General features: G+C 51.4%; 1 protein-coding gene across 1 annotated transcript; it reads left to right on the top strand.

The window, feature by feature from the left end:
• Nucleotides 1-28: 28 nt before the first annotated feature.
• GLYCTK (glycerate kinase) lies at nucleotides 29-18,542 on the top strand. The gene is made up of 6 exons (XM_040589234.1): nucleotides 29-605; nucleotides 1,346-1,523; nucleotides 8,648-9,043; nucleotides 9,409-9,560; nucleotides 11,391-11,566; nucleotides 12,177-18,542. Exons 3-6 carry the CDS (start codon nucleotides 8,757-8,759, stop codon nucleotides 13,077-13,079), a joined length of 1,518 nt encoding a protein of 505 aa, XP_040445168.1. The 5' UTR covers nucleotides 29-605; nucleotides 1,346-1,523; nucleotides 8,648-8,756; the 3' UTR covers nucleotides 13,080-18,542.
• Nucleotides 18,543-23,615: the final 5,073 nt, after the last annotated feature.

Here is a 23,615-nt window from a genome sequence, read left to right as displayed (position 1 = left end):
GCGGGGGGCGGGCGCGCGCGCAAGGCCTGCCGGGATGGGGGGCGGGGCTCAGTGGGCGGCACCCGGCCGCCATGTTGAGTGTGGCAGGGAGCCCCGCTTTGACCCCGCGGGGTCCCGGGTAGGAAGGGGCGACTCAAGGTAGGGTCGGGAGGCCGCGGCGAGGCCGAGCCGTCACCGCCCACCCACCCGTGCCTCGCTGTGACGGGAGGGAGTCGGGGTGAAGGGCATGACGTCATCCCGTAAGCGGGCAACGGCTTCGCGCCGCTGGCGGGCGTCACTTCCGGCGTCGCGTGGCTGGAGGGACGTGAGGTGAAGCCGCGCTCCCGCCGCCGGGCCTGCGCGCTGCGGCCGCGTTCAGCCACCCCCGGGCGGGCTTTACGCTGCGCAGAATGTGCCCGGTGCGGGATTTAACGTATTTCTCCGCGTTTTCTGCGGTAACTGGCCAGGAAGCGGCGTTCGCGGGGCTCTTGGCCTACACCGACCTCCCAGTTGGGCCGTAGGGAACCGCAGAGACATGGCGGGGAGCCCCCCCCCCCCCCCCCCCAGGCGATCTGCCCTGTCCATCGCAGAGCCAGCTCCTCAGCGGCGGGAGGCCTTTCCCGCAGGTATCTGCACCCACTGCGAGGCCAGGGTTAGGTTCCCCTCCTATACACAGCGATCGCTTTCTCATTCCTTTCTCCCCTACTTTAAGTTCAATTATGAGGCTTTTTTAATTTCCCAGTATTTTTTATTCTAAAACCTGGCTTCCAAGCAGTATTGCGGCTTTACACCACATGAGATGTGAAAGATGAGCAGCACACGTTTCACCTTTGAGAAAGACGCCTTGGCTTCTGAAGTTCCAACACAGACACCCTGGAACTGTTACTTTTTCCCATCGGGAATCTCGATGTCAGGCTCTGTGTTCATGTTTTTGTTCATCTCTTACCTTAAAAAGTTATTTCTGGAGTATAGTAGGGCCTGCTATTTTAATTTTAAAACAGCTATTTAAAATAGCACCACACTATTTTAATTTTAGAAGAACACCAGATCTATTTTCATTTCAGTCCCCTAGAAACTCAGAATCAAAAGAAGGGGAAAAAAAATGCCTTCATAAATGTTGATTGCCTTTTCCATTCATAGTCTCGGCAACAGCTTGATTTTGCTTTTAGAATACTATTGCCCTCCTGTGGTCAAACAACAGTAAGTCTGGGAACTATTGTCAAAGGTCTGCTTCCATGTCATTGAAACATGTTTAATTATTTTGTATGTATTGTTAATTATCTGTGTATATGATTTAGTTGAACAAAAGTTTTTTTTCTCAGATTACTTGCTTTTACTGTTTGCTTACCAGAGTTCACCATTACAGGTTTAGACATCTAACCCGATTCACCCTTCCATGCTGTGATGGGACTGCCTCATTGGAATGATTCATCAATTTTTACTTTGAAACAGAGACCAGATTTTCACACCAGACTCTTAAGGAGACTCAACAAAAGACGCCTTCCTTACTTCTGAGAGTCTCAGGGTCAGCTATCCCATTGCAGGTCAGTTCAAACCTACCACTGATTTTTAATATGATGAGAGATTTTAGAGAAGCATGAGCCTCTTGCATACTGTAAATTGCATGATCAAAGCTTGGATTATCTCATCTGGGCCCTGAAGGTGACTCACCAATACCATCATAAGACAATTTACTTCAAAACACCTACAGTACTTAGCTAAGTTTTAGAGTTGTATAACACCGTGGGTTGTTGATTTGATATTTTGTCACTCCCTTTTTATTCTTTCTTCTGCCTTTCTTCCTAATCATTGGAACTCAGTTTGTCAGTTTATACCAAACTGGAATTTATCTGGCAGGATAATTGGACCTCCTAGCAAAGTGTCACATAAAGTAGGAATTACGGATAATGCCCCTAGTTAATGGAAAAAATGTTTAATTCCTGCTTGAGTAATATTGATCAAATGCAGTCAGTCGTCCTATGCATTTCTATAGTGGATACCACCATAACCTGCACAATACAGACAGACCTGTGCTTGCTCAGATGGGTTGAGTGAATTTCAGAGAGATGCTTCTGGAAATGACACAGCTCAAGTGAATATATTTCTGTTGGACTCTGCTGGGAGTGATGATTCTCGGTGGGTAACAGTTATGTCTGGAGGCTTGTGTGGAGGACTTGTATCCTGCAACTTGGCATCTCTTTATGGGCTCTTGAAACTAAGCGTGATGCTCCAGAGCATCGAACACTGTTCCTGCTCTTACAGCACAGAATCACAGGAGTGTAGGGAGAAGGGACCTCTGGAGCTGCCTGTTCCACCCTTCTGCTCAGCGCAGGACCAGCACCACCACAAGATCGGCTTGGCCATGGCTTTGTCTAGTGAAATCCTGAAAACCACCTAGCATGGAGACCACAGCTTTTTTGAGTGGCCTGATTCAGTGCCATGCAACCCTCTCGATAAACAGCTTTTTGCTAATGTCCAACACAAACGTCCTGACCTGCAACTTGTGGCCATTGCTCCTTTCTGCCGCTACCAAGAAGGGCTCATCTTCACTGTCCTTATAATCACCCTTCAAGTAGTTGTAGCTGTTATTAAGTTGCTCCTTAGTTGCTTGCACCACTTGGTTCCCAGGCCATGCTGATGCATGGGGATCCTGCCCCAGCAGCAAAACTTCACACATCTTGCTGAGCATCATGAAGTTTCTGTTGGCCCTGACCTTGAGTTTATGACTATTCCTCTGGAAGGTGACTCTGTTGGCACTTCCCCCAAATCAGGCACTCTGCACTACTCTCCAGGTCACTAATGAAGCCACAGGGTGACATGAACTCCAACAGATTCCCTGTTGATTACCAGCTGTCAAGTGGATCCTGAGCCACTGATTTTTACCCCCTGAGCCCAGTGGTCAAGCTGTTTTTCTTCGAGTCTTAACTGTGTTTGCCCATCCCATGCTTCTTCAGCATGCCCATGAGAATTGTGTCAAAAACCTCACTAAAGTCAAGGTAGATTACATCTGCTGCTTTCTGCTTTCCCCATAGCTTCTTGTCTCAGCCTAGAGGGCAGCTGTAATTCTCATCCTGTGACTGATTAATATTCCTGGCTCTTTCTCCTCTTATGCTGTTTCCAACTGAGGACCTCATAATTTTTTGCTATTAATCCCGAAGATCATGACCTTGTATTTTGCAGTACTGAATTTCGACCCCTTTCTAGTATTCCAGTCCTCAAGGCTGGCAACTTTTCATCTTCTCTAGAATACTGTGATCCTTCCCTGTATTTTAAATGACTCTCAACTTTGATTGCAAGTTGACTCAAAATAGGGAGTTTGAGAAATTACAGCATGAAAGGAAGTAGACTTGGCATGAACTTGGCTTCAGGGTAGTACTTTTCTGCGTTGAGCTACAGAATGATTTTTTAGTGAAAATTTTTTCTTCCCTGCAATCCCCAGCACATGGGAAAATCATTTCCAAAAGGTAGATAGAGAGTGAAGGGTGTGTGACCTAGAAAAACTAGTAAGATGCATATGTCAAATCCAGTTAATTTTTTTTACTAATGATACTGATCTATATATATATAAAATGCTTAACAGAACACTTAGCTTCCCTGTATTTGGCCTTAGGCTACATTCCCCATCAAAGGCAAAGAGACCATGTTGACACTTTCCTGGTGAGTAAATCAGTCATGAGAGCAACATATTTCTTTTCCAAGAAACATATAGAAAGCCATGTATTGGAAATTAGGACTCCTGGGTTTCCCAGAGCTCAGCATATTCTTGAAGCAAAGATATTCAGACTCCATCCTACTTTCTCCCTTACACACCTAGCAAACCCTCTCTACAGCTCTGTGGTCTCACCATACTGCTTCTGTCCACCATCACCCTCTTTCCCAGTTATGAATGCAGGAGCGCCACAGTGAGTGGGAGTAAAAGGAGCTTTCACCCTGTCCCTGCATGCCCACTTGTGTACTGGACCCTTCACAGCTGACCAGTCCATCCCAGCCGCAGACATATTCTTTTTTACAAAATGTGAATGAGGCAGTGTGGTAATTTTATGCAAATCCATGTGCAGATTAAAAAAATTAATCAAATTCTGAAATTTTCATTTAAAGAGATTAGTCTTGAAAAATCCCCCATCTAATCCTCCCAGAATAGTCACTTGGAACAAACCTTCACCACTTTGTTTTCCTCCTGGGCTTAGTGCATCTCCTGGAAAATTTTCTTGTAATGCTTTTGGGACCATCTGGAGCAGCAAGTTTGAGTTTATGCAGGGCTTACCAGGCAAATTAAAGTTGATATATCAAATGATAGAAAAGATGTGTCCATAAGTGGGAACATGGGAGTTTAAGGCAGTAAAATCTCTGCTCTGTTGTATTTCATAGGTAAACTCCCATGATAATGCATAAAAAACGGAAGCGGTAAGCGTTGGTGAATCTAACGGTAATTTACGTACCAAGAGGCCAGAAGAAAGTCATGCAGCAAGAAAAACGAGTAGCAAGAGACACTGCTAAAACTTGCTGTGTCTGGTCGTTTACTGCTGTAACAAAGATGTAATCTGTTAGAGCCCAAGCTCAAAATTATCCTCAAACAATTGGGGTTTGATCCAGTGCCATCTCAAATATTTTCCAAGCCCCTCAGGGGTTTTGGAGTTGACCCTGTACACGGTGGGCCAGCCACCAATCATTGCCACACTAGGGGAAATCCAGACAAGACCCGATGACATTAAAAATAAACTAACATAGACTCCTGAAGTTCTCAGTTAAATTAGACATCCTGGAGCATTAATATACAGCATCCTCTGATCTTGCAGCACCTGAAATGCTTGGGATGTGTGATTGGGTTGGCCTGCACCAAGCCCAATTGCCCCAACTTCAAGAAAACCACAAGCCCGTGATGCAAAGCCTTGAACAACCCTCCAACTACAGCACCTGGAATAGCTCAGCTTTGCCCAGCGATGGCAGACTGGCCCCTAGAAGGGAATATTTTTCTGGTTTTCAAGTACCTGCCATGGAGCAAGGTGCTGGCTCATTTTTCTCATTGCATGGGCATGGCCAGCTCATTTGTTCACTGTTTTCTTCCCCAGTGTGACTCCCAAATTATGGCTCAGACTCTGCCCCCCTGTGTCCACGCTTTTGGTCTCATGCCACCATCTAATTTACCTGGCAGCTTACCACATTTCTGCCCCTAGTGCTGGATTGTTTCTGTCTCCCTCTGACTTTGGCTCCTTGCCTGCAGAATTGCTTTAATTAAAAAGTTAATGAAAGGTAATGTGAATAAGCGCTTTGCCCATATTTTATCATAGTCCAGCTCCTCTTCCTCCCTCTTTCCCAGAGAAAGTGAAAATGAGGAACTGGGTTTTTGCTGCTTTTTGTTGTGAGAGTTAACAATGGAAATTTCTGCAGACTTAGGAAGAGCCCTATGAAGAAAGAACTTATGATGGTAACGCACGCAAACAAGTATGTAGATGGTGAACATTATTCATCAATGAAAGCTAGGGAAGTTTTAATTTAAAGGGGATTAATCTAAACCCCTTACAACCCTCCTGCTCTCTTTGGAACAGGCAATTCTTAGCATTTTCCTCCTAAACTTTGTGCAAACTTCTAGAAAAAATTTCAAAAGACTATACCCCAACTCCAAATTATCCTGACCAGGGACAAAGGGAAGGTATAAAACCCAAGCCCCGCTAGTGCCTGTAACATGTCACCCTATATCCATATAGATAGAAGAGGGCTCGTTCATCCCTATCTGATTTCCCTGAGAAACTGGGGAACAAAGATTAGTGCGTGAAGCAATGAGTCACAATATCAGATCCTTCTTCCAGCCCAGATTCCTCCCAGCCAGCAGTGGGAAGAGGAAAATGCAGGATTGTGAGGATGTAATTTCCCCACATGCAATACACAGCAGCTAACTGGCAATTACATCATTTCTAGACCCACCATCCACGGAGCAGTCTGAGAGCTGCCATGTGGATTATTTTTCTTTCCAAGGCTGCCTATGCTTTGGTGTGGGGTGATGTTCAGTTCTCTTGATCTTGTTTTTAAAGCCCTAGTAAAATGAGTAGGAGTTTTATTTTTTGTTAATATCTACCATGGATCGCATAGCACTGATTTATAGCTGTTCCCTGATGACATTTAGTACCCAGTGCCTGAGACTGTATAAATAAATTACGTAAAAATGGATTTGTGGCATCATTAGCAGCACCCTCATTCCAAGGGGAGCCTCCAGTGAGCCTGCGTGTCTAATGAGAGCTGACAAGGAGCAGAGTTACACACCAAGAGCTCCGAAGCTCATGGGTCTGTGCCAAATCTAGCTCTCTGTTGCATTGGTGTAAAGTTGGATAACCTCTGACTGCAAGGGGTTTTTACACTGCATTCACTCTGCACTTACACCTGTGCGCTGAGATCAGTGTCAGGCGGCGTGCCCTAAAATCCGTAGAAGCAATGGAAAGATGCGTGCTGACTTAACAGACTCTGGATCAGGCCTTGATGGTTAAAATACAATCTGAGTTCAGAGTGCAGAAAACAGATTACATGCCTGCTATTGTAGTGAAATGCTTTCCAGAGCAAGCATTAGCAGTATGTACACAAGTGCCAGATGAATTAAGCTGGCATTTATTTTTTTTCAGCTCCAGTAGGAGAGGATTGCTTTTAAACAACTTGCGCCTGCTGTGTCGTGTCTGGAGTTGGAGCTGAATGGAACCTCTGGGAGGGCACGTGTGACAGGAGCCGCAGTTGCGGGTCTGGTTGTGCTCAATTCCCCTGGTCTTCAGGGTCAGCCGTGCATAGAAACATCCAGGCAGAGATACAGCCTGTTAAAGGCTTTGGGGCTTTATTTTCTTAAACTCCCCTGGCTCCATTTAAGCCTTTTTTGCCAAACCACTTCTGCAAACCCTGTATTGAAGCTCAGATGAGGTGACCTGGGGCAGGATGTACCTCTGTTTTCTAACACCTTCCTCTGATTGTGCTGTGCTACCAGGTGAATCAGAGACCTGCTGGGAACCGAGATGCTAATCTCAGTTCCTGAGACACAGGAATTCACTGGTGTTAGCATAGTTACTCTGACCCTCATTACAAGAGGGCTGAGGCTCAGTGGTTTAAACTGCTGGTAGCATCAGCTGCCATGAAGTTGAAGAGTCTAGTAACAAAGTGGTCAGAACACGCTGTCTTTTATCCTTCTTTCTCCTCATGATTGAAAAGCCAGTCCTTCTGACCAGTATCTAAAGAGAGTATAGATAAGTAGTTTATCTGCCTTGCATTTTGCCTTTAAAATCTGTTTCTCCTAAGTATTGAAACATTTACAGTTGGACTTGATGATCTTAAGAGTCTTTTCCAACTTAAATGATTCTTGGATGTTTTTTCTCTGGCTGTATGATTCTCCATATAGTTTTACCTGCAGGTTCCTTGTCCAATAGATCTCAGAGTGTGCCCAAGTTTCACTGTGTGAGAAGGTTTTCACAGAGCCTTTGGGTCCTTTCAGCAAAATGAGGCAGATTTAGACCCAGAGGAGCTGTTGGAAAGCTTGTCTGGTTTAATGATTAACACCTTGCAGTGCTATGGGAGTGTTAGGATAGCGAGACCTCTGGACTTGTGAGCTGTCCCAGAAGAAGCTGTCCATTGGCCTTGCACTGAAACACATCCATTTACTAGAGAGAGAATTAACTCTCTCAGGTAGTTTGAATGGGTCTGTGATCAAGTGTGTTGCCCAGGCTGCTTCAGCCTCCTGGCACCCTGCCTTAATTGCCTGCACCATAATTGCCATGAGCAGGAGAGATGCAGATCACAAGGATCTTTGATCCTGAGAAACCAGCAGTGAGCTTGCTGCCAGTTAACAGAAGGAAGGAGGAATGCTGGGAGGGAATAGATGCATGTGTGTTGGCAGGGGCTGCCTTTCCTCTGTCAAGACAAGTGTCTGCCCTTGAGCAGTTGAAATCTTTTGGTCCCCATGCAGATCTGTGGCATATAATGCTAATACTCAGTGGAGACTAGCTCAAATGGGCTTTCACAGACACAGCTGGCAACGTTGCCTGGATCTGAAGTCTTATTTGGGCTCTAAATGTGATTTTAATGGATAATGAGAGAATTAAAAAATAAAGGCAAATGAAACCTTCTGTTAATTTGCTCTTTGGTGGGGAAACCTCATTACTGGTCTCTCTGTGGCCACCAGGAGCAAGGGATCAGGCAGCCAGCAAGCTTGTTGTCTTTCCTAAGTCTGTGCCTGATGCTGCAGGGACACATGGGGCAATGCGCAGCCAGAGAATGAGATCAGCATTTGGCTAGCACGAGGAAGGAAGCTAATGTAGTGAAAAGCTGTTCCACCCAGACGCCCTGCTCTCTCCAGGACAGAGAGCAGCTTCCACAGTTTGGAAAGATGTCAAATGCTGAGCAAATAGAAATGATGGCTTGCCAGTGGCAAATCCACAGGGAAGAAGCTGGCTGGCAGGGCTCTCCTCCCCTGCAGAAGGTGGTGGGATTGCAGGGGAACCACAAGCTGACAGGTGGTTTGAATGTGACACTGCCCTTCCCTCCCTCCTGCCTAGGGAGAGGTTTGAAAATACTGTTGATATGGCACCTTAATCTAGAGGAAACAGGAGCTAGAGCTCGATGGTTCATGTTTTGCCTTCCCTGCTCTTTCTGTGACAGCCCTGTCTCTTCTACTAGTGAAAATGTTCACTTTCCCTTGCAGTTTGGAGGGTGCCAGCTGCCCCAGCTCTCAAGGCCTTGCCAGTGTTGGCAGAGTGTGTACAAGCCCACCCCACCAAGCAGCCTGACTCAGCCTGGCCACCCTGTGCAGCATGTCCCTCCGTGAGCACGCACTGTTCCTCTTCCGCAGCGCGGTGGGCACTGTCCAGCCAGCTCTGATGCTGCAGAGAGCTGTGAAGCTCCAGGGAGATGGGTGCCCTCAACTGCTGGTGAAAGGCCGGGCCTTTCCAGTGAAGAGGGACCTGTACCTGGTGGGTTTTGGCAAAGCTGTGCTGGGGATGGCTGCAGCAGCAGAAGAGATCCTGGGAGACCACCTCGTTCGAGGGATCATCAATGTGCCGCTAGGCATCCAGGAGAGCCTTCAGCGAGCAGGAATGCGGTAAGGGGGAGTGTGTCTGGACAGTTTGGCTGGGTAGGCTGCCAGATTTGTCCTCTGTGGGTGTTGCTGTGAACCCCTTCAGTCCTTTCCCACTGCTTTCGTTCTGATGCCCACCCCATCCACCACACCACCCTGGTCTTCAACCACCATCACATCCCAGTGACACCAGCAACACAGCCCATCTCTTGTGCTGGATGTGCTCTCTTCTCAGCCCTGGGGAAGAGACACTCAGCAAAGGCTACCTCCCTGTCCTGGTCACTTGCTGTGTGTCTCTGGTGCATCAGACCCATTTCCCTGCTGAGTGTCAGACAGTCTGGCTGCCTGTGTTCATGTCAGTGGTGTGATTGCTTCTCTTACCTCACCAGGGAGATGCTGCTGAAGCCACACAGCAAAATCCAGGTCATTGAAGGTGCCAAGAACAACCTCCCGGACCCAGCGGCTCTGAAGGGAGCAGTTGCCATCCAGGAGCTGGCTGAGGGTCTGACTGCAGATGACCTGCTCCTTGTGCTCATCTCCGGTAGTGTGGGGATCCCAGGGAATGGGCTCTACTGAGGACCCTCCAGCTGCCTGCCCACCCATGGCTGTGCAGCAGGGGAGCACTGTGCTGTGCTGGCCCTTTCACCACTGACACTTGGACCTCTGATTTTTCCTCTCCCTTCTCCTGTCAGCCTTTCTCCAGAGATTCACCAGGGTAGGGCACAGGGCTGTCTGCTGCTGCAGTGGATACGCTGCCTCCCAGCCCTGGGGAGAGGCTGAGCTGCGCAGGCTGGATCCTGCAGTTGTGCCACCACTGTGAGATGGCACCTCTGGCCACAGCCTGCCAGCTGCTCCCACCTCTTGGCAAGGAGATGCTTTTTTCCTGCCCCATCCTTACATTTGGACATGCAGCCTTGGAGAAGCAAGCACCTGGTGAACTTGCATGCTCCAAATTTGTGCAGGGGGGCGAGTCTGTAAGCTGAGATTTGGGACAGACCTTTGCCAGGGCTTTGCCGCTTCCCAGCCAGTGGAAAAGAGGCCCCCAGGCTCCAACAGTCAGCTGCACACCTTGCAGTGTCAGCCCTGAACACCCTCAGGCCCTGGCTTCTTCGCCCCAGGCTATCCCCAGACCCAGGGTTGTGTAGGGAAGGTGGGTAGTGTGCATCAAAGGGATGTAGTGACATCACCCCAACCTGAGTTCAGCTGGGTGGGTGGCTGTCACAGGGCAAAAGCATGCAGGGGCTTGGAGCAGCTCAGTAGAAAACCCTTGATCTCCTCTGCTCAGTGATTGTTCTGTGGATGCTGAAGCTGGATCTGGTGCAGAGGGAGAGTGCCGCTAGGCAAACACCCAAGCAACTGGAATCTAGCTGCACTTGCTGGGGATTCCCCTGGGCTTCCTCCCGTCCTTTGACTACGGGGATCTCCAAGAGACTTCTCAGCCCTTCAGGAAGCCTGTACAGGATCTCCCCGTGGCTGTGACTCCCTATGCATGTGCACTCCCACACAGCAGCCGGTCCCCAACTGCTCCTGCCTCTCAGCTAGATCCCTGGCTATTGACTGAAACACAGGCATTTGCATTTGTTTTTCTTGCTCATCATGTTTTATTGATGCTGATTTGTCTCAAACCTCTGAGCAGGCTTTGCCTTTTGACAGTAGCTTTCAGCTATACTTCTGTGCATGTTCACTCTCTGCTCAGATCTTGCTGCTTTCTACTCTGTATTTGCCATCCATTCCACTTTTCTGTCAGAACCTTTTTTCTTGCTGATTTTTCTGCATTTTCAGTACCCACTTGTATAAGACAGGATTCCCATCAATGAAGCTATCACCCTGGACTCTGGGTGTGCTTTTTCCTTTGCATTACTCCATCCCCCTTTCCTTTCCTCCTGAGCCTAGATGAGCACAGTTCAGCAGCTTCCGATCTCGCTGCAGCCATAGCTAGTGTTTGTACACACTGTCCTGAATAAATGGAGCCAGCAAAGCTGTGTCTCTATCTGCTTAGTGCTGACTGCTGTACGAGTCATGGAGGCCGTGCTTGCTGCTCACCCATCCAGGTAGCCCTTGAAATTCAGTGTGATGACACACGAGTAGCCTGACGCAGTGGGGATAGTAGTTGCTGTCTCATCCCTGCAACACTGCAGGCATGCAGTGCCCTGGTCTGGTGAGCTTTACACTTCCTGGGTGAGGTGTAGCTGACTGCAGACAGTGCAAGACAGCAGTGATAAAACCCCATTGGCGAAGAACGAATTCTCCAGAGATTTTAGCATAGTTCCCCAATCACCTCTGCCTGGTGAGGGAAGAGGAAAGGCTTATATGTAGAACAGCCTTGCTTTACTTCTGTTTTCCTTTTCTTGCCATCTCTTCTGCATTCTAGGGGGTGGATCTGCCCTACTGCCTGCTCCCATCCCTCCCATCCTCCTCGAAGAGAAGGAGAAACTCACAAAGATGCTGGCTTCCCAAGGAGCTGACATACGGGAGCTGAATATTGTCCGGAAGACTCTGTCCTTGCTGAAGGGTGGAGGGCTGGCCCGACTCGCACATCCCGCACAGGTAACCAAAAGGAAGCCCCTGCTTTCCTACAGATCACCCACCTGCTCTCAAAATAGGGGTTTAATCAACTGACCTGCTTGCAGGGGTTTTCTCCTTACTGAGTGAACACTTTGCACACTGTGGCTCAGATTTCACTGAGGACCCAAACTCTCAGGGATACGGAGGTGGAAAAAGGGGAATCCAGACTCCGCAAATGTTGGCTGTGCCATCACACCAGTCTCAGCAGACCCCAGCCCTCACCCAGCAGGCACCTCCAATGTGCTGGTGCTCCACCACAGTGCTTTCAAGGCTGGGTCCCCTGGGGGCTGTTCTCAGGGCACGCCATCACTGAACTTACACTAGGTTATCAGCCTGACAAGTGCAGCGTCATGAGTTACATCTTCCAGTCTGATGGTCCAGCATCAAAGGACGTTGTAGATCTGTGGGTTCAGGAAGGGCAAGGTGACACTCATGGGACCATAAAACAAAAATGGGTCAAGATCTGCCCATTTTCATCTGCTCTGATATAGGGGTGGCACAAGCGAAACTCAGAGCAGCACTTCTGGCAGGGCTCCTGTGCAGTCACTCATCTCTGCCTCCCACAATAATCCGTGGGCATTCTTTTTGGCAGGTGGTGAGCCTCATCCTTTCTGATGTGATCAGTGACCCCCTGGACATTATAGCAAGTGGGCCCACTGCTGCCAGCTCCCACAGCGTCCAGGATTGCCTTCAGATACTCACCAAATACAATCTGCTGCACAACCTGCCCAAGTCAGTGGAAACAGTCCTGTCCAGCTCTCCCACCAAGCCCACTGCTTCAGAAGACTACTCCCATGTTTGCAACATCATCATCGGGTCAAATACACTGGCTTTAGATGAGGCCAAACGCCAAGCCGAGAGCCTGGGCTACGCCACTCTGATCCTGAGCACAGCAATCTGCGGGGAAGTCGGCCGCGTGGCCATGCTCTACTGCCAGCTGATCCAGCTGGTCTGCCTGGGCTTTGCCAGCCTCGGAGAAGGGCCCCTGAGTGATGCGGTGAGGGGGAATCTCCTGCAGCTGGCGGCAGAGCTAGCCATCCCGGGTTTGAACCTTGCTGAGTTTCTACAGACCCTGCGAGAATTAGGGCCTGAAAGACCAGTCTGCATCCTGGCTGGCGGAGAAACCACAGTTCAGCTTCAAGGAAGTGGCAAGGGAGGGAGGAACCAGGAGCTGGCCCTGCGCGTGGGGCTGGGGCTGCACAGGGCACAGGCTACGGAAGTCAGCCCCCCAGGGAGGTGTGAGATTGTCTTCCTTAGCGCGGGAACAGACGGGCAGGATGGCCCAACGGAGGCGGCAGGGGCCTTCTGCAGCCCACAGATGGTGGCTGAGGCGCTGCAAGAGGGCCTTGATGTGGAGGCCTTTCTCCGCAACAACGACTCCTATACGTTCTTCAGCCAGTTCCAAGGTGGGCATCACCTCCTGGTGACAGGCTTGACAGGCACCAATGTCATGGACATCCAGGCCATTTTAATTAGAGCCATGAAGAGATCATGAGAGCTCCCTCCAAAGATATCCAGATACATTTAATTAGGATCAGGGGTAAATGAAGGCAGACAAATGTAAACTGCTTAAATTAGGGCTTACAGTTGAGGGTGCTAATATCTTTAACAGAAAGAATCCACTAATTAGACACGAGTGGATGTTCACAGCAAAAGCAAGCACTTGTAATTGGGATCAGAGGAAGGTAAGAGGTCACATTACAGACACAGAGGCCGGATTTAACACTTCTGCTGAGAGCCACCACTTCTGTGACTGCTTCAACTATAGTTAAAAGATGTGGGGAGATCAAGACCATAGTAGGGCTGCCAGGGAGAGCCCTCACTGCAGCTGATACACCTCCACACCCCCAGCTCCAGAGCAGCTCAGCAGTGGGCTTTTGCATGTTCACAGAAGTGCATTACAGCAACTGAAGGATGTAAAATCAATAGCAAGGCCTGCCCAGCTGGAGGCACGGAGGTGCAGGGGGACACAGCGGGAAGGGGACACCCAGCACCCGCTCCACCCGCCACTGCAGTGCCCGGCAGCTCCTCCCACACCAGGTACCTGGGGCAACACAGAGACCCCCAGCCCAGCATGGTGCACACCCAGCAGTGTGGTTAAGGAGCACGTTGGCAGAGAGAAGCATTTGATAATGGACACGTGACACAAAACCAGTGCAGTGTCACAGAGGGTGGTACACCTTCACTGTGCAGCACAAGGAAGGAGACAACTGAGGTGCAGTGGTAAGCCAGCTGAGTGGAGTCCTCTTCTAGCCTCCTTCCCTCCACAGGGACATCTTCCCCGCTGATACCTGTTGGGAGAGCCTTTGTGCCAGCAGTGTGTATGCCATGAGCTTTCACAGTGTTGTTTTCCAACTGCCTAGAAAACAGTCGTGCATCCAGCCTGAGCCACTGACCTTTCTTCTGCGCTGAGGCAGAAGTCGCTGTCACTCTGATTAACTCTGCTAATTCCACAGAACAAAAGGCAAGGAAACCTTCACGCTCAGCTCTCCTGACCCATGCTGCTGAGCTGATCAAAGGGCAAAGCTGCCAGAGCTGTGCTTTGACAGGGAGCTGCTCCCCTGTATATATAAGGACATGGTGGTTATCGTGGTTTTGTCACCTACTGCAGTGCAATATGTGGGAGAGCAGCGATGAGCCATGTTTCCCAGGACATGGAGGCCACAGTGGGGCTGGATTTCAGAAGGGCTCTGCCTGTAGCAACAGGCACGATGACGGTTTTGGCTGGATATTCAAAGGACTTCAGCTCAGCAGCCAGTATGACCCAACAACATCCGACTCCTTTTGAATATCTGCCTGTTTGTTACAGAGCCTAAGCGGGAACTGAGCTCCTTTGAAAAATCCAGCTCTAATTTAATAGGACACGCTTGGCTCAGACTCTTTCCAGACAGACAGACCTACTCCGTGTGGCTGATCTCATCTCGTGACATAAATACACCGTCCTGCCAACACCGTGAGTCGTGGTGTCTCACTGAACAGTCGTTCTGTGGCCTGCTCCAAGATGGATCAGAGGGCGGATTTTTGAGGAGGATGCGACACCTCCTGCTTTCATTTCGAAGCCAATATCTAACAAGTAGGGATATCAGCAGGACCGTCACGGGGCCTGGTATCAATGCCAGGCTGGCAGCTGGCCTGTCTGGGCCACAGCCCAGGCACGGTGTCAAGGCACAAGCCTAGGGATTTCAAAACCTCAGTCTTACCCCAGTGGTTTAAACTCATCCATGCATCTCATTTGTCCTCCGAGTCTGAAGGTCTTCTGTAACATGCCTGAACTTGCTTACGCTGGCAAACAGCTTTGAGATCTGCTGGGGAAAACCTGCCAAGCGTTATAAAGTTTGCTGTGCCCCCGTAATGTCAGGTGACAGTTGCACAGGAGAAGCTGCTTTGTGCTGTGCAGTTTTTTTCCGCAGGTTGCCAGCAGGTCACTGGCAGGTCACCTCCTCCATGCCTGGCATGCCAGCACCACAGGGGCTCTAACATACACAGCGATACAGCCAAAAAGTATGGGCTGCAGCCAGAATAACTGGCTAAAGCTGGCTCCAAAGTGGTGTTAATGCTTCCTGTCCAGTTCTGCTCCAGTGAAATCCAGAGTGACTTCGGTTTCAGGCTCAGGTGCCTGGTAGAAGGGTCACTGCCATCTTCAGCAGCAGGTCCGGCATGCCAGCCTGGGCACGCAGCTGCAGGTCCACTGTACCCCTATGCTCTGCCTGCAGCCCTGCCACATTGCTGAGCACTGCTAGTCCTTGGAGCTGCTGCCTGTGCTGTGTCACAGTCAAATTCAGAAGACCTTGGTCTACCGCTTGTTGCCTTCTCCTGGGAAATGCCTACCACATGTACCCTGAGCAGTGTCCTTGCTTTCTAAACAGTGGCTTTTCACTAGCAATTAAAAAGAGTTTGTGTTGGGGAGGAGAGAAGACTAACAAAAGGTTTGTTGAAAGGATGGAGCTGTTTGAAGTGCACTTCACATCTGCACTCGCTTGGCCTCCATATACGGTTTTTGTTCTTGTCTGTTCTAATGAGGAGATAACAGGACAGGGGGAGGTTGACCAAGGACACCCAGGTTACAGAAACACTTTTTCCTCTTCTGGTGCTTCTACCTGGATAAATTGAAGTTCCATTTCTGAGGGGTTGCTTGGGTGGACCCGGTACATCTTCTGCCTAAGGAGGAAAGGAGCTGTGGAGGGTGTGCACCCCTTACAAACAAGGGACCGTTTTATTCCTCTGCACAGTGCTCAGCACAGAATTGTCTGTTACTGCTCCAGCCCAAAGCCAGCTCCATCTGACCTGCAGTCCCTTTGCCAACAGCAAAAGACCCCACGCATGAGCTAGCATACATGGGGCTGCACTGGTCGGGTTTTGCAAGGATTTGTAAGAAGACAGTTGCATCTAAAGATGCAACAGCATTGCTTACCTGCCAGGTAACAATTTGCCTCTGGGCTGTTGGAGCCTGCCAGGAGCAATGACTTTCCCATGGGGAACCTGACTGAGTCACCACAGCTGAGCAGGGCTTTGCAGCTTGCCCATGCTGTCGTGGATGGGATATTAGCATCATGTGAGTGTACCCAGGGATGTGAAGAAACACAGAGTGCAACTGTGGTCACACTGAGAGATCCTAGTGTGCTGGCCATGCTGGGACTAGCTCCACACCATCCTGGCTCTGAGGTGCTTCTGCCTAAGGAGACAAGTCACAGAAAGAGTGAGGAAAGTAAGAGTTGCTTGGTTTTGACACTCCCTTCCCTTTTTATTGGAAAAGCAAAACTCTTTCTATGCCAGCCAGTCTCCAGGAAGGAGGGAGATGGCCGGAGATGGCCAACAGCTCCCTGGCCGCAACCCGTATGTGGGCAGGGGATACAGGGGCAGCTGTCAGGAAAAACACACCCAGCTGCTGGGCAGGGAGTGCACGAGCAAAGCCTGGGTGCATTCGGCATCAGTTTGCTCTCCTAAGCAGGCTGCTCATAGCCAAACAGTGCTAATGGTCGGGAGAAGTAACTGCGTTATTAACAGCACGAGCTTTTGGCAGTAAATTAAAAATCTTGGCTGCCGCCCTTGGCTCTGCTCTTGCCTCTTAGGAGACATTAATATCACAGCTCCCCAGCATTCCCATTATCACTTCATTAAGGATCCAATAATGATAAATGTGGATGGTTTTATTTTGCACAGAGCCTGATTAATGGCTAATATTTCACTAGGTGTTAATGGGGCCCTTCCTTTATGGAGGGATTGGAAGGGGGCTGCCTTTCATCTACTCCACAAGCTGGGTAATTTTCACTATTTTCGCTAATGTGACAGATTTAATGCAAACCTTGAAAGAGCTGCTGAGGCCTCTTGAGAAACTTTGAAGAGCATCATGCTTGGGGCAGCCCTTGCTGCCATGGCCGTTCCCCAGCTCCTTTCTTCTTCTTCTTCCTCCTCCTTCTCCTCTGTCCTGCCAGCAGCCTCCTTCCAGTGCACACACCCAGATGCTTCCCAAGGCTGTCACCCATCTCTCAGGATAGTGGGGGCCAAAAGCAAACCAGGGGTCTCCCCATGGACGACCCCACCAGCACAGCTGCCAGGGCTCTCCACAACAGATGTGGTGCAGAATCAGGCCAGCCCTTGCAAGGGGGTGCTGGCCTCACCCCAGAGCAGCTTGGCACCCCTCATCTGCCCCCCCCCCTCCCCCCAGCCCCGAGAGGGCTGGGGAGCCTGCGATGCAGGACAGAGCCTGGGCTGAGGGCAGTGGCACTCCTCCAGCACCCCAGGGGATAGCTTTGGTGGCTCCTCCAAGGCTGGCTTCCATAGCACAGGGGCTGTTCTCCGCCGTAGGACCCTGGCGTATTGCACGGCTTCAATCCCTATATGAAGTGGGATGTATAATCACATAGGAATAAAAAGCCATACATGACGGCAGGCTGTGAGTTGCTCCACGCTGGCAGGGCAACGGGCCAGTCCCTCTGCAGTGGCTGCCACAGCCCTCACTAGGATGAGGCTGGGCCCCGGTGAGCCCCCAGCACACCCCCCCAGCCCCTGTATCAGTCTGTGGGGAGACAGAGGAGCCCTGCATCAAACAGAAGAGAGGCGATGTTGCAGCCAGGAGAAAGCATGGGAGGCCCCAGAGCCTCGGCAGAGGGACACCCTGCAGGTCAGCACTTGCTCCCAGCTCTCCCAGCTAACAGGGGGCCTCCCACCCCAGGCACCTCCTTGGAGCTGAGACAAGACTTGCCCTGTGGTACACCCAGACCTGCCCATCCCTGTCCCAGAGCATCAACTCCAGGAGCTCCTCCAAACTGGTGACCTTCTGCTTGCACCACTGTCACCCCCAGGGCTTTATCAACACCACAAAGGCAATGGGTTGTGGTACCTCCAGCACAATTGCAAACACCTGGTGGGGGAGAAAAAGGCACCAGCCCCCTCCCTGTGGTGGTTGGAGTGTCCTCTGCCATCTGACCAGAAGAGGAGAGCCCAGCAGGTGAAGGGAGCAGTCGCAAGGAGCTGTCAGTGGCCGGCTGTCAGAGCACAAATCCCCTGGCAGCCCATTAGGAGCAGCTCCCGGCTGCCTGCAGGAGCTCTTGACAGGGGGCCAGGCACTGGCGCGAATCCTCCACTAAGAAGGTGGACGTGGGTGGAATGAAACCAGGGAGCTATTGCTCCGGTGAACACTTACTGGGCAGCACTGGCACAGCCGCTGCGGGCAACCCCATGTACTGGGGTGAGGGGGGCGACCTGGGCAGGCTCCTGCAGGAGCCCACCCAAGCAATGCTGGGGCTAAAGCCAAGTGGTGGCCAGCAAGAAAGGGGGGTTTGTGCTGCCTACTCTCCTGCCTTTCTGCTCACATCCCAGTGGCGATTCTGGCATCCTCAGGATGGGAGACCCAAGCAGCCCCTGCAGCCAGAGCGGATGGGTGGCAGGTGCAGGCTCATGCAATGCAGCCCGGACGTGCACCGAGAAGGGAAGAGCTTCTTTTAGCTAAAAAAACAAACAAACAAAAAAACCCCACAAAAAACCAAAACAAAAAAACTAAAACAAACCTCAAAAAAACACCCAGCAACAAAAGAACCCCACACAACACTACACAAAGCACGATGCAAACTCTGCTTGCCACGTGGCACCAAAACCCCTCTTTTTGCTGGCCCAGGAGACTGCAGCCAATTGCCAGCCCCTGGCTGAGCACTGTGGCATTGTCTTGGGCAGCACCGGAGGGGCTGAGCCACCTGAGAGCCATCACCCCGGGCTCCCCTGAACCCATGAGGAAGATCTTCAAACTCCAGGCTGCCTTTCCAAGCCACATGGCAGCACTGGGGACATCAACACCCTTCAGAGCACTCAGGGAAACCTTCCTCCATCCCCAGGCTCAGGAGCAGCTCGGCAGGCTGGACTCTGCACATCATTCCCCATTGGGATGCTCCTGCCCAGCCGGACCCTGCACAGTGGACGGCCAGGAGTCCCTAGGTGAGGGTCCCCACATGTCCTCTCCCTGGCACAGCACAGGCAGGGGGCTTCCAGACCCCAAGGAGCAGGGGGAACATCCCTTGCCACTGCCTCACACAGAACAATCTAAGCAAGGGGCCTTTTTTTGGTGCAAAACCTGGAGGATTTGGCTTTCCACATCAGTATTTCCTAAACTCTCACCCACCTGCTCCACGAGCTGTGAAGAGCTGAGGGTTGAGCCATGTCACTGCCATATTTTGGGAGGATGGAGGGGTCATTCCCTCCCTGGAGAGGGGCAGCCATGACTCTCCCTCAGCTGGGCTGTGCCACAGCAACTGCTGGATCAGGCACTGCGGCTCCTCGAAAAGCACAAATCCTGCAGCGCGAGGGGCTTGACCCAACCGAGACCTCCAGCAAAAGCCATGCAGGAGGCGAGCAGTGACAGCCATCGGTGCAGCAGGAGGGAGACACACACGAGCAACCGCACCACCGGAGCAAACCGGGTGCAGAGATGGTACTGCCAGGTCCTCGGTAGCTCCTTAACCGCCTCCAAACCAAATCAGCAATTAAGGGATCGTCATTTGATGAATTGTACAAAAAGATGCATTTGTGAATCACCGTACCCAGGCTGGGTAAGAACACTGCCGGTGCTGTATTTGGGAGTAATTACTCTCCACGAGCATGTGAATCATTAGGTATAATTACCCTAATAAATAAAAGGAAGATAACTCCAGTCTCTAGCCTAATCTAGCACAAGCGATTTTCGGGGCAAACTGCACAAAAGAAAACGGGGAGTGCGAGGCAAAGGGAAAGCAGGAAGAGGAGAGCTTCAAAACCTGGACCGTTAATCCCTCCCGCAGCAATCGAAGCTGGCCAGCAGCGATGGAGTCTCTCCCACAGGTCCTCGACGGAGTTTGGTGGCAAAGAATTTGCCGCAGAGGGCTGAGGTTTGGCTGCGACAGGGTTGTCCCTTCCCAGGACAGCATCCCACTGGAGCACAACTTCTCCTGGCAAAAGCTTCCCTGCTATAAAAATGCAATTGGGTTAAAAAAATATTTATTTTTGAGGTGGCTGGGGGCAGGGGGTCAACGGTTATTTGAGTCTGATGAAACCATTTTGCTTTTTTCCCCTGGGAAATGCTGGAGTAAAATAAATAAATAAATAACCCCCACCCCACTCAAAGTTGACATTTCAAAACGAAGCAGCGATGTTCTTCTCCACTTAAAATGTCATCACAGACTTTTGCTTAAAAAAAAAAAAAAGCAGCCTTCTGAGTGACATTTTAAGGGGAAATGTTGACTTAAAGCCAGAAGGAAACCCCCTAACCCATGCAACGAAACGCTTTGAGCTACAGTGAGACTCGCTGCAGGAATATTGATATTTTTTGCAGGGAAAAAAAAACCCCACCAAATTTGCAAGTAACTGCAGATCTTTTGCAGATTGAATTTCCCACAGGGCTAACCCATCCTCGAGGAAGCAAGACTTTGGACCATTGTACCAGACCTGCATGGAAAAGGATGGAGCAACACCACTGCCCTGTCTCAGAACAAACAGCATCCCCAATTCTGGGTATATTTTCTCAAAAGCGCTGCAAAGCAAAGCAAATAGTTGGGAGCGGAGGCTGGTTTTGTCCTAGAGAGGTGGCAGGTGAGTGGCGCTGGCTCTGTGCTGTCCCCGCAAGATGCCAGCACAGGAGCTGAGGCTGGGCAGGGGCAGTAGTGGGGAAGATGCTGAGGCCGGGGGATGCCGGCACCAGGGTGGGGAGCACGAGGTTTATCCCACCTCCTCCAGGATTCCCCACTGGCAGAAACAGGTTTTAGTCTGTGATTCATGGGAATCCCTGCTTGCTCCCCAGGGAGCAAGAGACTTGCAGCTCGTCCCTTCTCCACCTGCAAGAGGGGCTAACCCCTGCCGAGAGATGCTCCACAAGATCCAGCTGTGCCTAGCTGCCTCTGCCTGTGGCTCTTCTGCTGCGTGGGGTCTGACCGAGAGCAATCTGTGCTTGGGCTCTCCCCAGGCCACCGTTATTGCTGCCTGGGTTTGTTTTTTTTTAATAACTTGTAATATGAGAAGCCTGCCCGGGAGAGCAGAGGGATTATTGGCAACTACCACATCCCATTTACTGGGCTTCGAGGGGCTTCAGCCAGGTGGATTAGCCAGGAGCAGAGAGGGGGACACAAACCACCAGGCTGGGACAGACCATGGCTGAATCCTTTTAACACAGGGCTGCAGCAAAATCCCGCAGACAAGTATCTTCCAGCCTCTGAAGGAGAGGGCCAGGTGGGAAGGGCTGTGGAATCCTAATTAGCTTTTTGATATTAATGAATTGGCACTGAAGCAAACAAACCAGCAACAGTGGTTGGCACAGCTCCTGCCACCACCTCCCAGTCCCAGCACCGGGCTGCCTGCACAAGGGGGCTTGGTGGCATAGCCCCTGCCAGGGGGGAACAACCACCAGGAACATGTGGACCCAGAGAAACAGAGGGGGACACATGCCACTGTGGGAGAGGAGCTGCTTAGGCACAACAGCACAGGGAAGACGCAAAGCATCCAGGACCCAAGGGCACATGGCAGGGCACGCTGCAGTCCCCATCACCACAGCTGACACTGGGAGATGCCACCGCTTGCACAGGGACACCCACCTTGCCAGGGGCTTTCTGCGAGACCAAGGCCGAGTCACTTTGTCCTCCCTGACAGCAGCCAGGGACGGGGCACTCCATCACCAGCTATGCTGACAGGTGCCCACTGGCTTGGAAAGCTAAAAGCCAGCAGCTGGAGACACAAGGCACACAAATAAATCCTCACACTGGACATCCGTGCCTCAGCCCCTATTTCAGGGCTCCAAAAGCCTAGAAGACACCCAGCAGGCAAGCCAAGAGGAGCCACAGGTGCTGGGGACATCCTGCAATATTAATTAGCACTATTAGTTATTAAATATTAGTTATTAAATTTTGCCCAGGGAGAACCAGACAGCTCCTTTCTTGTCTCCAAGACTAATATCTGCTAATTGGGGAGGGAAGGGGCTCCCTACACACCACCCCCAGCACCCTGGGTGCAAACCTGGGAGTCACCTATTGGTAGCTGCTTGGATGCACAACCCAGCCACAGCCCCACTACTAACAGAAGGCACCCAAAGAGCCTGAAGGTCCTGGCCCAGCACAGGCTACAAGGGTAAGCCCTGCAGAAAGTCCCCCTCACCCACCCCCAGCTCAGGGTGATACCAAAAGCAAGCAACGCAGGCAATTTTGTGCCAAGGCACCACCCTGGGCACAGCCCTCGAGCCCATCTCACCTCCTGCCTGCACCAGCAGCTCCAACAAGTCCAGCCTGAGAGGACACCTGAGTCTTGTCCCAGAACACAGCTAACGTGACTCTACTTGCCAACAGACTACATCCCATCCCTCCTCAGCTGCTTTAACCTCTTGTAAGCCCTCCTGGAAAGGCAGGAATCACTGTGTGCTGTGCTGAGCCACCAGAAGTTGATTAAGCCCTAATTAATTGCATTAAGGTCAGCCAATGTACTCTGTTAAGGAAGAAAGCCAATAATTAAACTCCACGTGGGGCATGCTTCTGCCATTAGCTCCCCCGGCTGCAGCAGCAGAGTTGGGCTCGGCAGGGTCACAGCCAGCGCCACTCGCCAGCACACGGTGGTGGCAATCGGGGAAATAATTAAGTGCCAGGCATAAAACCATCAGCACTTCAATGGCTGGTTGACAAAACCCACCCAGCACGGCTGGCAGTAGTGGGGCTGCCTGGGAAGGCTCAGAGTGGAGGGGACCATGGGGGGGACACTGGCCACATGGAGAGCATCCTCTGCAGGGTGCCCGGAGGAGTGTGCAGCCATGTCTGGCCAGGCTGAGCCGCGTCCGTGGCAGTGCTGGGGTGAGGAGAGCAGCAGGGGATGGCACAGGTCCCTGTGCAGGGAGGGAAGCCCTGTGGGTGCCGGCAATAGGGTTTTGTGTAGCCCAGAGGAGAGCACTTGCTCCCGCACCGGGTGGGAGGCAGCCAGGGGCACCATACAGAGGTGACCTGCCCCTTGCTGTAGTGGTGCCATCTCTGTGTGGGGCCAGCCTGGCCAGGGATGTGGCCCATGGCATGGAGACGAGCTTGGGTGCTGAGCTGTGCAGGACCGGGCCATGCAAGCCCTGCCTCTGCCCACTGCCAGTCCAGCCTGAAAGTGCAAACGCCAGGCATAGAGGTGATGGGTATGAGCATCAGGTTGTTCCTGGCCCCCAGAAACCCAGGTGCTACGTGCCCTGAGAAGGCGAGGGTGCTGCAGGGGAGCCCCAGCGAAGACCCTCACCTGGCCCTGGGGCTCTGCAGCAGAGCAGGGAGCGATGGGGCAGCATGAGCCATTCCTGGGGTGAGGGATGGGGTCCTGCCACTTCTGGGTAGGGGAAGGAGCACAGGGCGCTTGGGGCTCTGCCCATGCAATCCCTCCCCGGCAGCAAGCTCATTTAAGGCTTTTCTTTGCTCCCAGCTGAAAAAATAAAGGACAAGGTAATCTGCCTGCCTGTCCCTCTTTGTCTCGGGGATAATAGCAGGCAGCACAGTGTGGAGCCCCCCAGGGCTTTGCAGATTACAGCTTTCAGAGATGTCTATAGTGCCTGGACAAAAATGAGAGG

Source organism: Falco naumanni, chromosome 4, assembly GCF_017639655.2.
Source record: "Falco naumanni isolate bFalNau1 chromosome 4, bFalNau1.pat, whole genome shotgun sequence".
NCBI classification, from domain to species: domain Eukaryota; kingdom Metazoa; phylum Chordata; class Aves; order Falconiformes; family Falconidae; genus Falco; species Falco naumanni.
Note: the sequence above shows the minus strand (reverse complement) of the source record. Positions and strands in the feature narration are given on the sequence as shown.